The following is a 14,822-nucleotide window of genomic DNA, read 5'->3' on the forward strand; positions in this document are numbered from 1 at the left end:
AACCGTTGTTGACTTTATGACTTTTTCTTTTACATAAAAAAAATAAAAAAGTAATCTCCATCGCATGACAAAATGCATGAAAACTTACATGAAAATTTGCATGAAAATTTGCTTGAATATTTGCTTGAAAATTTTCATGGCATTAGACGTTTGAAATTTATCTTAAACTTTAAAATTATTTAGTGATCTTTGTAAAATATTTTCATTGTTTTGACATATATTCAAGCTAATTATGATTTGATTAAAATCAGCCTTTTTAATTTCTTTTTCTTTGTTACTTGCGAATTTTCAGATTCATTGGACTTTTTTTTTCCAGCGTGTAAGGTTTTTATTTGGTAAACTATCAAAATAATAAGGAAAAAGTCGTTTAGCTTTACTTTCGTCATCACTTTTTCAGCACCAATTTATATGTAAAAATAGTCTTATATAAGATTTTTATTGATTATAAAACCAAAATTCGTTAAAAAATTGGTAACAGACATTACATTTGATATTAATATGAATATTATAATCATTTTAGCCAATATCAAAAACAATATTTGAATCATACGTACAATTAACAGTTGTGTGATGAACATCAGGAACCCCCTTCCCCCCTTTTTTTTTTTTTTAATAAAAATTTCAAGAACATAGTTACTTGGATTTTACTTATAAACAATCCAGGATTTCAAATCTGAAAATTTTTTATTTTTACTTTTAAAGATATTTGAGTTTTACTAACCAATCCACCTTTAGTGTTTTCCATGGTAACGGTCTTAGCAACAGAAAAGCTTGGATTTTTAATTGATACAAACGAAAAACGTTCGTTTTTCGTTTGTATCAATTGAAACAACAAACAAAAAGGGTCGGGTGAACGTGTTTTACTGATACAGTAACTGACCAGTCGCAATACTTTTTTGCTGTTGCAATCAAGCAAAATATTGGAAAATTAACAAAAAATGAAAAAGTCTGTTTTAGCGAGTTTCTTTCATGTCGCTTTATCAAAAATATATAACAATCATGAGCACTGATCAATAGGAGAAAACAGTTGAAGAAGATTTACTATTGTTAAAAAAAAAAAAAAAAAAGAAAGCGGCATATTAACCAGGATTGCCCATTAATATAGGAATTCGGTATCTAAAATGCTGTTGCTCCATTTAATATTGACACGAAGTAATTTGTTCTTGTATTTAAAAAACTGTTCATGGTTTCTGGGTTATTTACCATAAATAGATCGAAAGAACAAAACTACAAAAGATTAAAAATACCGTTCTTATAACACAACGGCAAGGCAAGCAAGGGTAAGCAAGGCAAGGCAAGCAAGGGTAAGCAAGGCAAGTCAAGCAAGGGTAAGGAACAAAGGTAACGCATAGGCAAAGCAAATTTCGGTGCTGTAAAAGGAAAAGAGTGGAAAACTTTACTGTTTTTAATTTCTATAACTTATATAGTTGTAAAAGTTTTCTGATTTTAATTCACTTTTTTTTAATGACGTTTTTCTAAACTTCTACATTTCAAGCTGCTGTCTTTATCTTTCTCAGCACTTGGAATTTTGAAAAATATTTTTGTTCAGAAAAAATTATCACTAACCAGTTTGTACTGTAACAGTAATAGTTTGTACTGACCCATTTATGCTTATGCAGGGGGAAGAATGAGGATTTTGAATTAAAAAATCTGCTTACGAAAAGGTAACCTACACTCTGAACCTAATAGAAAAATTCAGATAATTAGCGTAATTACTTAATGATTTAGCGTAAAGCTATTGATTTAGCTAATTTATCTATTTTTGTGTGGTAATTATGACAATAAGTTACCATATTTCCATATATTTTTATCGCTAGAATGATTTTATTAACATCCGTCATAATTTTTTTTTCCTTTTACATTTAAAAAATAGGGCTGGGGGGGGGAGGATTCCCCCCCCCCCCAAACAAGAAAGGTTTTTCTTCGAAAAACTTTATACTATAAGAAAAGATGTAACTACTGCAGATGTTGCACCCATTGAAAAGTTAATTTACGTTATTATGTTATCACTGATGGATATAAAATTCAGTAAAGAAATATTTTAAATGACATTCGTTCATCATATTTTGTGCTTTCTTTCCCACGACACATTTTTTACTTTGAGCTCATTTGATATTTAAACCTTTTTTTACCCTTTGACCTTTTAACCAAGTCATGCCACTTTTTAGAATTTTTATCTCCTTGCAAGATTAACACCAAAGTTCCCACCCCCAAAAAATTTCGCTACAAATAGCTCAAAGATAACCCCCGAAAAACACTCAAATAACCCCTGATTTTTGTTGTTGTTTTTGTTTAAATTTCAGTGAGTTTTTTAAAAAAGAAACGACTGGTTATAATTAAAGCATTGTTTACAATGTAGTCATGGTCACAATTGTCAAAAAAGAGCGTTGCATAAATCTTTTTGGATACAAATTAAATTGCAATCCGCGTTATTGCATCGCGTCACGTTCTTCACATTATTGCGAAATACCAGCAAATAATTGAAAAGACTTTCGAAACATTCTTTAGCAGCACGTTTTTTAACGTTTTATAGAAAAAAAGTTGCGACTATTTCAAAATCTAAAAAATCTACGCAAAAAAATGACAACAAAGTATTGCATCTCAACTCTCAATGTAAAAAATCATTTTAAATTTGTATGATGTAATATGTAACAAGGAATCTTACTTTTAAATTCTTTTTAAAAAAAAAAAGGATTCCTTATGTAAGAAATCTTGCACAATGATGCATCTAATATATAAAAAAAAAACGATAATAATAATAAAAAAAAACGTTATTTAGAAAATTTTTAAACTCATTAATTTGTAAATAAAACTTCTCGCTCTCCCAGATATGCAAATAAAACTTCTTCTTGCTCTCCCAGATACGTTGAAAACTTTGTTTCTAAAATTACAAAAGAAATTCTTTGAGATTTAGGACCGTTCATGACTATTTATTCAGAAAATTTTCTAAACTGTTCATATTCCCTTAGAGAACAAGTTTGTACTCAAGCAACAATACTGTAAAGAACAATTTATTTTCCAGAAATCCACAAATCTATATTAATATTCCGTAAACTTGATAAAAAATTACGTAATTATGTAAAATTAAGAGACGAATATCTTTTTTTTTTTTTCTTTTTTTTTTTTCTCTCACCACATTAAAAGTACTTAGAAAACCCGACGTAAATGAAACGAGCGGATAATTGAACTCGTCATTTCGAAAAGGACACAAGTCCGTTTATTAAAACTTTTCAGAATCAACAAAAAATATGTTTCTTATCAAAAAAAGTCTATGGTGCTTATAAAACTAAATATAGGAGTAGATAAATAAAAAAACATATAGAGTTTTTGTGAACTTTATTAAAAAAAATAAAAAAATAAATAAAATGGCTCAAAAAAGTGAAATTCGAAAAAAGTGTGACTTGTGCCCTTTTCGAAATGACGGGTTCAATTAATCTTAACAACAAGTTTAGTGCTTTAACGAACTACAAAAAAGTATAGCTCTAAGATCAGATCGGGACGAAACGGAATGGATTATTACCTGATGCAAACGGACACTTTCCACTTGCGTAACGTATTAAAGTTACATTCAGCTTTTTGTTGAATACCGTAACTGTAACCTTTCCAAGTTTGCTGAACAGTGTGGAGAGGCAATTCAAATTTAAACTTACGTGGATCAAATTTAAGTGCTTGGGAATTCAATTTGTTGCGCTACATTTTTTAAAAGACTTTTCAAATGAAACTGAAAAAGTTGCGAATAGTAATATTTATAATAAAACTTTACCATACTTTAGAAATCAACAAACCATTTTAATTGAAGAACAATGTTAAATGATGAATATATGTTATATATTAAAAAAATTGTTTTTTAAACCATAGCATGTAAACTAGATTTTATTTTGATGAACTAATTACTAAATTTACAACAAAAATTTTGATCGGGTACACGACCCAAAACTTGGTGGTTCACACTACATGCTTATAGGTAAGAATCACTCTACATCCTAGGAAGGAGAGGTTCATACTACATGGTAAGAAGGAGTGGCGTATGAACAAAAGTAACACCTCAGTAGAAATCGATGATTACGCAGTGGTGGAAATAATTTAAAAAATGCACCGTAGTAACATTTCTACTTTTAAATTTTTTAACTGTCGTAGCTTCTCACGTTTGTTTTAAATAAAACTGGTGTCCTTCGTATTTTTAGTTAATTATTTGCAATTAAAGAAAAAAATCGTGTTTTGAAGTTGGCAAAAAAAAAATGCAAACAAATAAAACAGTCCAATAAAAATTTAGTTAAAAGTAAATTCTGTAATTTTATTGAGAAGCAGGAAATACGTTAAGGTGAATAATAAATAGCAGTGGGTTTTAAAATGTAGCTTCTATTAAAAAATCCACTTGTGCGGTTCTTTTGAAGAAAGATTAACGAAAAAATATTTAATTCCATTGGTTGTTAAAAAAAAAAAAAAAAAAAAGCGAATAAAATAAGAAGAGAAAGGAGGCTCGTAATTAGTAAATCTGAATGATTTTACAATCATTCGTAAAGTATATTTTCATCGCAATACTTTCGCAAAATTAAAATCAAACAAACATTTTCTGCGTTTATTTTTGAGTCTGTACAGTGTGGAACTTCAGTGCGTTGTAATGGCCAAAATCGAAAACCTGGTTAAGTAAAAAATTTTTGGCATTTTTTTAGTTTTATTATGATAAATTTGCCTCTATTAAATTTTCACCCTTCCAACTTAAATAGTTTGCGAGAAATTTTGGGAAAACTTTGAGAAAATCAAAAAAAAAAAAGAAAAAAAGGAAAGAAAAACACCCCAATTACTTAAAAAGAAATAATTTTATTATAAAATTTTAATACCTTAGTTAATATTATTAAAACAGCATAATTGTCTTATTACTAAACTTATTCTGAATTTCCCCCCAAGTTTTCATCATCTCCAAATTTTTCGTCAATTTCGTCAAGGCCAGTAAAGATTTCTTTTTCGATATTTTCAGGGGCGATTTCACATTCATTCGCTGTGTGTGAATCACAGAAGGTTAAAAAGTCTTTTACAACGTTAGGAAATTCGATAGCAGTTCTAAGTTTTTGTTTAAACCGGGTGAGCTGAGGATACTATAGTCTGTACAAAAATTCTTTAAAACTAGTCATTTTACAATTGTGGAATTCATGATGCTTCCTGCATAATTTACTTATTGACTCAGCAGCATCTTCACCAGTTACTCCAACTCCAACTGGAACAGACAAATGCAACAGAATTTTAGCAGCATTTGCTAATGCTTTACGCTTGAAGCTGAAAACCTAAACCAAGAACCATATAAATCGAGAAACAATTTGTAAGCTTTTTTGCAATAAGAATCCAACTTCACTGCGTTGATTTGTTGCCTTAGTTCATCGCGATCAATAGTTTTTTGAATCGAACAATCAGGTCTTCCACTATATCTAAAACTTCACTTCTTTAGATAGAAGAAACCTCGCCGACAAAGATTGCCTATTGCGCTAGTTCCAACACTTCCAGCTTTTGGCTGCTCAACTTTCAACCTCAAATCTTTCCGAAACCGTTTTTGAAATATAGATGTTGATGTTTATGGTCCTGGAGATTTAAATGCTGCCATTTCTTCTGTACTTTTTGCATTTTAAATATAACATTTAACCATTTTCCATGTTTTGAAACGAGTACTATGATATTTCTTCCAACATCGTAAATAAACGGCATAAATCCTTTTTTATGCTGCTATATAATACTGCTTCCTTATTAATTTTGGAAAGTTTCTTTCGATTTCACATAATCCCGAAACTCGAGTAACGTTTTCATTTGTACTTAAATGAGTTTCAAAACAGCCAATCACATCTTTTAAATGAGTTTCAAAACAGCCAATCACATCTTTTAAATGAGTTTCAAAACAGCCAATCACATCTTTTAAATGAGTTTCAAAACAGCCAATTACATCTTTGATATGAATCTCCATCTTAATTTGATTTATTGCAGCTGGGAACTTGTTAAATCAATTGTCGAATTTGTATACATTCTGCGCGTTTTATAATAAAATACCAGGTACATTTTAAGTACTTTTTGCACACTTCGGCATTTAATCATAGAACGTTTTTAATTACATTTTAACATATTCTGTTTTTCTACCTGCCAATAAAAGTGATCAGGTACATTTTGTGCCTACCGTTGGAAATCGTACGATATTTTCAAGTCTATGCATAATGTGACATTTTTGTACCTGGTAAACAATAGATAAAAGAAAAGCTTTTCTACCTGCGGTTTGAGATCATACGATTTAGGTAAATACGTCACCTGGGATGTTTGTACCTGGCACTAAAAAGACCTGAATTGAGACCAAAAGATTTTCTTAAAATCAGACATTATATGGCATTTTTGAACATGTTATTAAAAATATACAATTTATCCATGAAAATGAAATATATTTAAGGGTTTACACCACTAGTACAAAAAATAATAATAAAAAAAAACACTTAAAACACGATTTTTTCTTAACGATTGATGTTTTTGGAAAGTCTTGTTTTTTTCAGTAAAAAATGCTTTTTTAAAAAAAGTCTTTAAGAGTATGATTTACGTTCTTTTTTTTTTTCTCCAAATTTTTGACCTCATCACTAAATATCTCCAAAAGGGTATAACTCAGAACATTTATATTTTGGACCTTTCTTATCCAATCTGTTCTAAATAAAATTCCCTTGTCAATAATAAAAATTAATAATCTCAACAACTTTAATAAACATAATCAAAATATATCAATAACCATATCAATGCACAGAATAAAAATGTATCAATAAATATAATAAAAATGCTATTGAGTAGGTTATTTTTAAAACGAAGGTGTATACAGAGTTTAGTCCTTACTTAGAAAAGGGGAGGGGGATGCGGTAAAAACAGTTGTGTAACCAGGTCATTTTTTTCACACACTTAAACATAGACACAAAAATGCATAGATGCATGCTCACATGTATATCCTACATTAAGTGAAAAAACCCCCTCCCCCATCCTGGATTTCCAGAAAAAATCATTTCATTTTATTTCTGTTTTTTTTAACTTTGTGGAATCTTTTTTTCCGAAACGCTCTTGGAAAAATTAGCGCGCGTAGTTATTTGTAGCTATTTTTCTATTATCATGAGAGTTATTCTCTAATTGAAACTAAGTTCTTAAAACTTTAGTAAATAACTAACCGCGTTCATTTTAAAAAAAGTCAAAGATAAAACGACACCATCTTTTGTGATTTATAACAATCTTAGTAAAACTATAATAATTTAATGTTGACGAGTTGGTTAAAATGTTTAGAAATCTTTATAAAATCTTTAGAAAGCTCAACAAAAAAGGCTCAACAAAAAAGATTCCGAAATGCATGAATTTTGAATGATTCTAAAAGAATGTTGATGAGCTATTACAATCGTTAATAAGCACAAAAAGCATGATTCTCTTCAACTTTGTAGCAGTCACGCGAAGCTTCAAAAACTTTGAATGAATGAAATGAAAGTAGAAATGAAATTAATTTTCGTTGTAATCACAATGCGGAGGTTTTCATTTTATTTTGAAGGAAGGGTGAGAGTCACAAAAATTGCAGATTGGTATGTCGTGTTTCAAAATAGCGCCACACGTGTTTTATATGCCGAATTGCCTTACTGGTAAATTGTTCTCTTTCGCCAGATAAGTGTGAATGCAAGAGTTTTTAGCGCAAAGTGAAGAAACTGATTTAAAAGTAAGTTTTTTCATTAAAAATCGACGAAAACGGTTAGGAACCATTTCATTTAGGTTTTCTTTTTCGTTATTCGAAGTTCTTTTTCGTTATTCGAAGTTCTTTTTCGTTATTCGAAGTATTTTCAAAGTTTTCACGTTATTTTATGATTTAAAAAAAAAAAGTGCTTTAAGTGCTGTCTTTTTGTAGTTGTTTAATTAACTTTAGTTTACTTTCTTAATTTATAAATATTCCACTATATAGGTAATATGGAAAATTGCTGCTATACACTAGTGGTGTAAATCCTCATTTCTTTCGATTATTTTTTTAGTTGTTAAAAAATCTCTGAGGGTTGATGCTAAAAGCGCCTCTCATATTTTGGTCATAATGAGTTAGGCGTCAGAAAGTACTTCCCCAAGTCACCCATTTTAGGAAATTTGCTATGACGTATGTTGAAAGTTATTTACACCTATTGTTCAAGAGAATCCCGTCTTATAAAGAATTTAGTTTTTTGCCACAGGCACTTTCAGCATTAAGCGCCATAGTTAACATCTGAACTTATGATAGTATAGTTTTCAGAATTCAACACGAGCATACCTTATCTAGGATCCTATGCTCTTCCTCGGATTCTCATAGGAGATCTGTTAAATAAGTTTGAAAAATTACTCAAGCGTTAAGATTGACGTCAAGTGTGAATGCTCGAGTTGTTTTGAAGTTGTCTTCTCTTTGACTTTTTGATCTGCATGTGATGAAACTGAGTTAGCACTTTTTATTTACGACTCTGGCGTTTCGATTCGTGTTTGTTCGAGTTTTATTTTTTGCGCCTTTAATTTCTTTTCAGCTATAAATTTATCTTTAGAAGGATCCTCTTGCCAAAGATTACGTCTGCCGATTACTCGTGTGGCACTTCAGATACCAATTACGTAACTCGATGTCGTGGAAAGCGTAGAGAATAACTTTGTTGTTCTTTAGGTAATTTTGGATAAAATTTGTTTTTTAATATTCATAATTATATTGAATATTTAGCTTTTTTTTTTTTTTAAACTATTTATCAAAAACTGTTGATAATTAACTGTTCATAAAGTTTTTAAATAAGTTTGAACTGAAAACTATCATTTACAAAGTAATTATCTGTCATAATCTCAAAGTTTATTATTATTATTTTTTTATTTTTAGTATTTTAATTGAAATTTTTCAACCTTATCAGTAACAAAAAAAAAAGAAAAGAAAAGAATTCATCGTAAGATCTTGTCTATTATTATAAAACTTGCTAAATATAAATTTCATAATCATATTTTGAAAATCCAAAAATATTGTTTAAAACCAACCAACAAAGAATTTAATGAGCTCGGTTTTATGCATATTGGAACTGATGTTTTAGCATCCAAATATAATCTTGCTTTTCGAGTTTTTAGTGAACTTAACGTATAATGAAATTAAGCAAATCTCTAGTGGGATTAGCTAATCGTTTCCGCAAATCTTCGTGATTCATTCAATTGGAAGCTCTAATCTGATATTTTGTTAGCGTGATTTGCACGCGCTCTGCGCACGATTGTAATTCCCAAAGTTATTTTGAGTATCGCTCATTTTTTTTTTTATTATTGCGAACTAGATTTTAAGATTTTTTCAGTTTTCCAACGTTTGAAACTCGGTGAATTAAAGATAAATTTCTTCCGATCCACATTTGATATTTCAATCTTTAAAAGTTTATTTCGTTAAACTTTAAAATATAATGTCAGAGTTTTTAATCAGAGAGAAAATCAGTCCAGTATTATTCCCACAGTATGCTCTTTTTATCAATAAAACGCTGCGCATTTCGTGACACTTGGGATTTTAGAGGTCGCTGTGAAAGTTCTTATAATCCGCTTGATATTTTCGAATCTTTTGTATCTTCGGCTTCCTCTATTAATTAAGAACATTGAATTTTTTTTTAATAGATGCTAAAAACGAATTGGAGTTCGGCACGAGGGAAATTACAAAGAAATTTCTATTATTTCTTCATTTTTCTTTTAATTTTTTTTTATTTTTAAAGCATGAAGTGCGTCGACATTCAGATTAGTTATCGCAGAATGAGCCACAAGCAAAAAAAGCAAATTCAAAAGTTCTTTAATCCTCTTAAAGTTGAATTTTGTAAATAATTAATTAAACTAATGTTGTATAATTAAGTTTGTTAGAAAACGAGTTCAATTTTCAATTAAGATCTTAAATAGAAAATCTCAAGTTTGAAGGTTTCTATTAAGAATTTAGTAAATTAGTTATTTAACTTCCTACTCTCCGGGTAAATAGGCATACTTGAGCCTTTCAAGGCTTTTTGATAAAATGTTCAACGCAAGACCCGAAAGATGGTAAATTATTATTTATGAAAGAACTTAATCCTTACGATCAGTCCAAAGTTTTAAAAATATTCATTCAGAGCGCGTAGCTTTTATCGCAAGTAGGTAGGTAGGGATTTTTTTTTCATGAACCTCCATTTTGGTAAAAGAACAACTTAACTGATATAAAAACAAGCTGCTTGAGAAATGTTACAACGGATTATTTTAAGCTTTATAAAATATTATTAAATCGTTTTATTTGCACTTTTTTTTTTTTTTTTTTTTGTCTTTAAGTGCGACATACGAATCTAATAAAATTTTTTTGTTTTGAAATATTTATAATAAATATGTTTTGTATGATAATTATTTTTTTTTTGTATGATAATATATTCAGGAAGTGATTTGTTTCTATTTCGAGAAATGAGTTTGAAAATAGAAAGTTTTAGTAAAGTCTAGACAAGGTTCTAAAATCCAACGGAAAATTACTTGTATCTGAGAAGGAGAGACAAAAATTTTGATCCCATGAGTTTAATTTTTCATCTGAAAAGGAGAAGATTCTGAGTACACATACTAACGAAAGCTGACCAAACAAATTTTTAAGTATAAATCAATATTCAATTGTATTACAGCAAGTTTAAAAAAATCAAAATATGATGGACTGAATTTCAATAAACTACTTTATTGAAAAATCAATAAAGTAATGCTGCGTGTTTTACGAAATCTTTTTACAAAAATTATCTATAATTAAATTTAAAAACTTATTTAAATATTCTGTAACAATTATAATAATTGCTTTTTAGCCTGTGAAAGTTCTGAAAGTATTAGAAAAGATGGCATCAGATGGTAATTTCACTACAACTCCTATCTCCTTTTATAATGACTCATCAAAGCTTACTGGATTGACAATTGGGTTGGTATTTTTCTACAGCTTGGTTGCATTTACGGCAATTGTTAGCAACATCCTCATTTTAATGGCCGTTTTTCGGCAGGTAGTGCCTCGGAATACAGTGAACATTTTCCTGTCCAGTCTAGCTATGAGTGATTTGCTGATGGTAATACTTTCTATATTCGATTGCGTGGCGTTTGTATTTGGAAGTTGGATTTTTGGTGAAGGTTGGTGTAAAACACAAAGCTACCTGCTTGAAGTGTCATTTTGTGCATCGACGTTTACATTGGTAGCTGTCTCATGTGAGAGATATTTGCTTCTATGCTTCCCACATAAGAAGCGCCGTACTAAAAGAGCAATTTACAAAATGGTTTTATTTGTGTGGTTAATCTCCCTCTTCGTGTGTTCACCTTTACTTCATGGATATGCTGTAACAGAATCACGGAAATTACCAGGGAAAACAAACCTTGTTTGCACCAATGCTCTATGGTCAGTAAAGCATCAGCAATTGTTCTACGGTTTATATTCAGTGATGGTTTATTTACTGCCTTTAATCATAATGGCATTTGTGCATTGGCGTATTTCTTGCTCGGTGAAACAAAAAAATAAAAAAGCAAGCGGAAACGAATTATTAGAAAAACCTGTAAAGAAATCAAGTATTTGTTTTACTATACAAGAGGAAGGAAATAATACAGTCTCTGAGCCTAATTATAGTGGTGTCCATAAAGCACTCCTTCAAACTTTCGGCACTTTAAAACGTAAAATCAACTCCTTGGAGCGTGATAAAGTGCGAGCCTCAAAACGAATGAAAGCGATTCGCTTGTTGTTCGTTGTTACCGTGACATTCTTTGTGCTGTGGAGTCCATTCACTCTCTTCCGCATACTACGTTTAGCCGGTATCGATATAAGCAGTTACTTATATAAATTTTCCGAGCTGTTAATATTTAGCAGCACGGCTGTAAATGGCTTCATCTACGCATTCATGAGCTTACCTTTTAGGAACTCTTTCAAAGCCTTGATTATGTGTCAAGCCACCCGTGATCCTGTCTCGCGTGATTCCGGGCCTAGCTACAGCAATTCTGAAGAAAATCGGCTGGGCTCTAAAAAAAGTAATATCGCAAACTATTATAATGGATATACCAGCAGCGATGGTGAATCCAGAAACACTTGTTCAATAGGTGATAGTAATGGAAAATCTACTTTTTAGATGTTCCTATTTGATATTCGATTTATTTCTCTTAGCAGCTTGGGTTTGTTCAAAGTAGTAGAATGCACATATTTTTCTCTATTGCCAATTTAGTTTTGACTGTATTATTCAGGGGCAAGTTTTTTTTTGTTTCAGGGGATTGTATTACTAATTTCATCTTGAAGACACTTTTTATTCTGTTAAAATTGCTATTTGTAAAAAGTGTTTATAGATTACATTTTATTGTGTTTCGTTAGGTAAAATCTTGTTTCGTTAGCTTAAATCTCGTTTCGTTAGCTAAAATCTTGTTTCGTTAGGTAAAATCTCGTTTCGTTAGGTAAAATCTCGTTTCGTTAGGTAAAATCTCGTTTCGTTAGGTAAAATCTCGTTTCGCGAGGTAAAATCTTGTTTGTCGATGCTTATGAGTTATTTAATACTTTCTACGTCTGATTCAAGCGATACTTCTTTAAAAACTCTGAAGAACCTAAAAAATATTTGCAAGTGTGGTTACTATTTCACCTATAAAAGCTCTGAAAATATTAGAAAAGATGGCTGATTTGAGGATTGTCCTGTACTACAGTACAATCTCTTTAATTCGAATTTTATGGGGAAAAATAAAAGTTCGAATTACAGAAATTTTCGAATTATAGAAAGTTGACTCTTCTTAAGCGCATTTCACAGTGACTTAACATTTAATCGAATTATAGGTTTTCGAATTTTGGAGATTCGAATTAGAGAGATAGTACTGTAATACGTTCAGTATATTCATACATTTTCTTTTGATAGTTGCATACATTGGACGTAAGACTCGTCTAAAACTAAAAATCTATTTAGAACCTTCAATTATCGGATTAGAAATCTGATCATTAATCAAATCATCAGAAGAAGATGAGAAATAAAACATTCTCTTTTTGGATCAGTGTTCCCATTAAGAACAAATACACCACTCCGTAAAATCCAAGTTCTGTTAAAATTTCTTCTGATCGTAAAACAAAATTTCTTAATTATAAATTTAGACTACAAGTTTGTTATTTAAGCCACAAGGCTTCCCCTGTTCTGAAATTAAGTCCCAGCGACAGGCGTTAGCATAGAAAAAGAAATGTCACACGGGAAAAGTTCACAAACGTGCTGTCAGCTGTAGGGGGATTTCTGTTGTTAATACATGTTACTAAAGTTGAGGATGCTGCAGTTAATGAATATAAGATGAAATAGATTGCTTTTTCTCCTATTTCTTACATACAGTTCTGCTTAAGCAACTGAGCTTATATATCTGATGTGCTTGCGGAAAGACTATGGACGAAGGAAATAGTTGATGTACCACCATGCCATCATCGACACTTCTAAACTTATTAATGTTGAAAAGAGTTTTAATTAGGGAAAGGAACGCAAACTAAAACACTTTCTTTTCCCCTTGTGTAATTTCTTTTTCGGAACGTATTAGTTAGAAAATGAATTTTTCCTTAATGTATATAAAATATAATGATAAAATAAAACAACTTTAAAATACTGATAATAAAAGATAATATTACAAGTTAATGATAAGGGTTATTCCCGTAAATATTGAGTTATAGAAGTCTGCTCTTCCTTCCCACTAAATGTCCGGAATTTTTCATATTTTTACTCTTCGCTCTTCTATAAACAAAATTCACAAACTATTTAGGACTTTTATACTTAAAATATTTTTACAACTACTATAAATAATTTGTATAAATATCTTTTTAAATTTTGTTTGATTTATATGCAATATTTCACACCTTTTAAACCTTTTATTTTATTATCAATTTTTATAACTGTTGTAAGTGGTTTTTTAAATGTGCTTGTTGATTCCTTACGAGATAATCAGTGAAATCTTTCACCATTTTTCAATGATACAAAAATAAACAAAAACAAAACAACACTTAAGTTGTCTATTTATATAAAAAGTTGAATCAACTGCTGTATTTACTCATCGTTAAGTCATTCGTTGGATTTTGTTTTTCCATTTGCACAAGTATTAGTAGTAGTAATAATAATAATAGTAATAATAATAATAGTAATAATAATAATAATAATAATAATAATAATAATAATAATAATAATAATAATAATAATAATAACAATAATAATAATAATAATAATAATAATAATAATAATAATAATAATAATAATAATAATAATAATAATAACAATAATAATAATAGTATTAATATATTATTAAATAATATAATTTTATATAAGATAATATTATATAGTTAATATATTATTAGTATTAAAACTTGCTCATTTCCACAAGCTGTTTTTTTTTTAACCCTGTAATGAAAATCTTCTTCATCTTATTTGATAACTCTTGGAATCTAACAGCATGTTGCAACCTAATTGTGTAATGAAGTCTAACTGCATTTAGCAATCACAATATCTCGGAGTGACGTTCAGAAAACTTTAACCTGTCCAGACCGACTTCGCTTTGATGAACTCATGTCGAGTAATGTTCTTAACACATAAAGATCCTTTGTAAACCAAGAGTTAAAGTAGTGGACGCTTGTCTAAAAATTTAGAAGCTCTGCTTGGTCAAACTATTAAAATCTGAAAAATGTATTTAAGCGCAACCAAGTATTCGTAACAGAATAAACATAGGATTTACACTCGGCAGCTAACGAATTTACACTCGGCAGCTAACGAATTTACACTCGGCAGCTAACGAATTTACACTCGGCAGCTAACGAATTTACACTCGGCAGCTAAAGAATTTACACTCGGCAGCTAACGAATTAGTCAAATAGA

General features: G+C 29.9%; 1 protein-coding gene across 3 annotated transcripts; it reads left to right on the plus strand.

Annotated features, from left to right (window-relative positions):
* The first annotated feature begins 7,645 nt into the window (after window positions 1-7,645).
* Window positions 7,646-12,325, plus strand: LOC145182789 (cholecystokinin receptor type A-like). 3 transcript variants are annotated; one of them, XM_080058028.2, is made up of 3 exons: window positions 7,646-7,702; window positions 8,538-8,650; window positions 10,791-12,325. In XM_080058028.2, exon 3 carries the CDS (start codon window positions 10,821-10,823, stop codon window positions 12,081-12,083), a length of 1,263 nt encoding a protein of 420 aa, XP_079914154.2. In that variant the 5' UTR covers window positions 7,646-7,702; window positions 8,538-8,650; window positions 10,791-10,820; the 3' UTR covers window positions 12,084-12,325. The 3 variants fall into 3 exon arrangements, with proteins under 3 accessions (XP_079914154.2, XP_089948404.1, XP_089948394.1); XM_090092278.1 differs by lacking the exon at window positions 7,646-7,702 and adding an exon at window positions 8,206-8,436; XM_090092268.1 differs by lacking the exons at window positions 7,646-7,702; window positions 8,538-8,650 and adding an exon at window positions 9,847-10,023.
* The last annotated feature ends 2,497 nt before the right edge of the window (window positions 12,326-14,822 follow it).

Source organism: Hydra viridissima, unplaced genomic scaffold, assembly GCF_058129835.1.
Source record: "Hydra viridissima isolate aposymbiotic clone 2 unplaced genomic scaffold, HvirCarnegie_v1 scaffold_1, whole genome shotgun sequence".
In the NCBI taxonomy this organism is placed as follows: domain Eukaryota; kingdom Metazoa; phylum Cnidaria; class Hydrozoa; order Anthoathecata; family Hydridae; genus Hydra; species Hydra viridissima.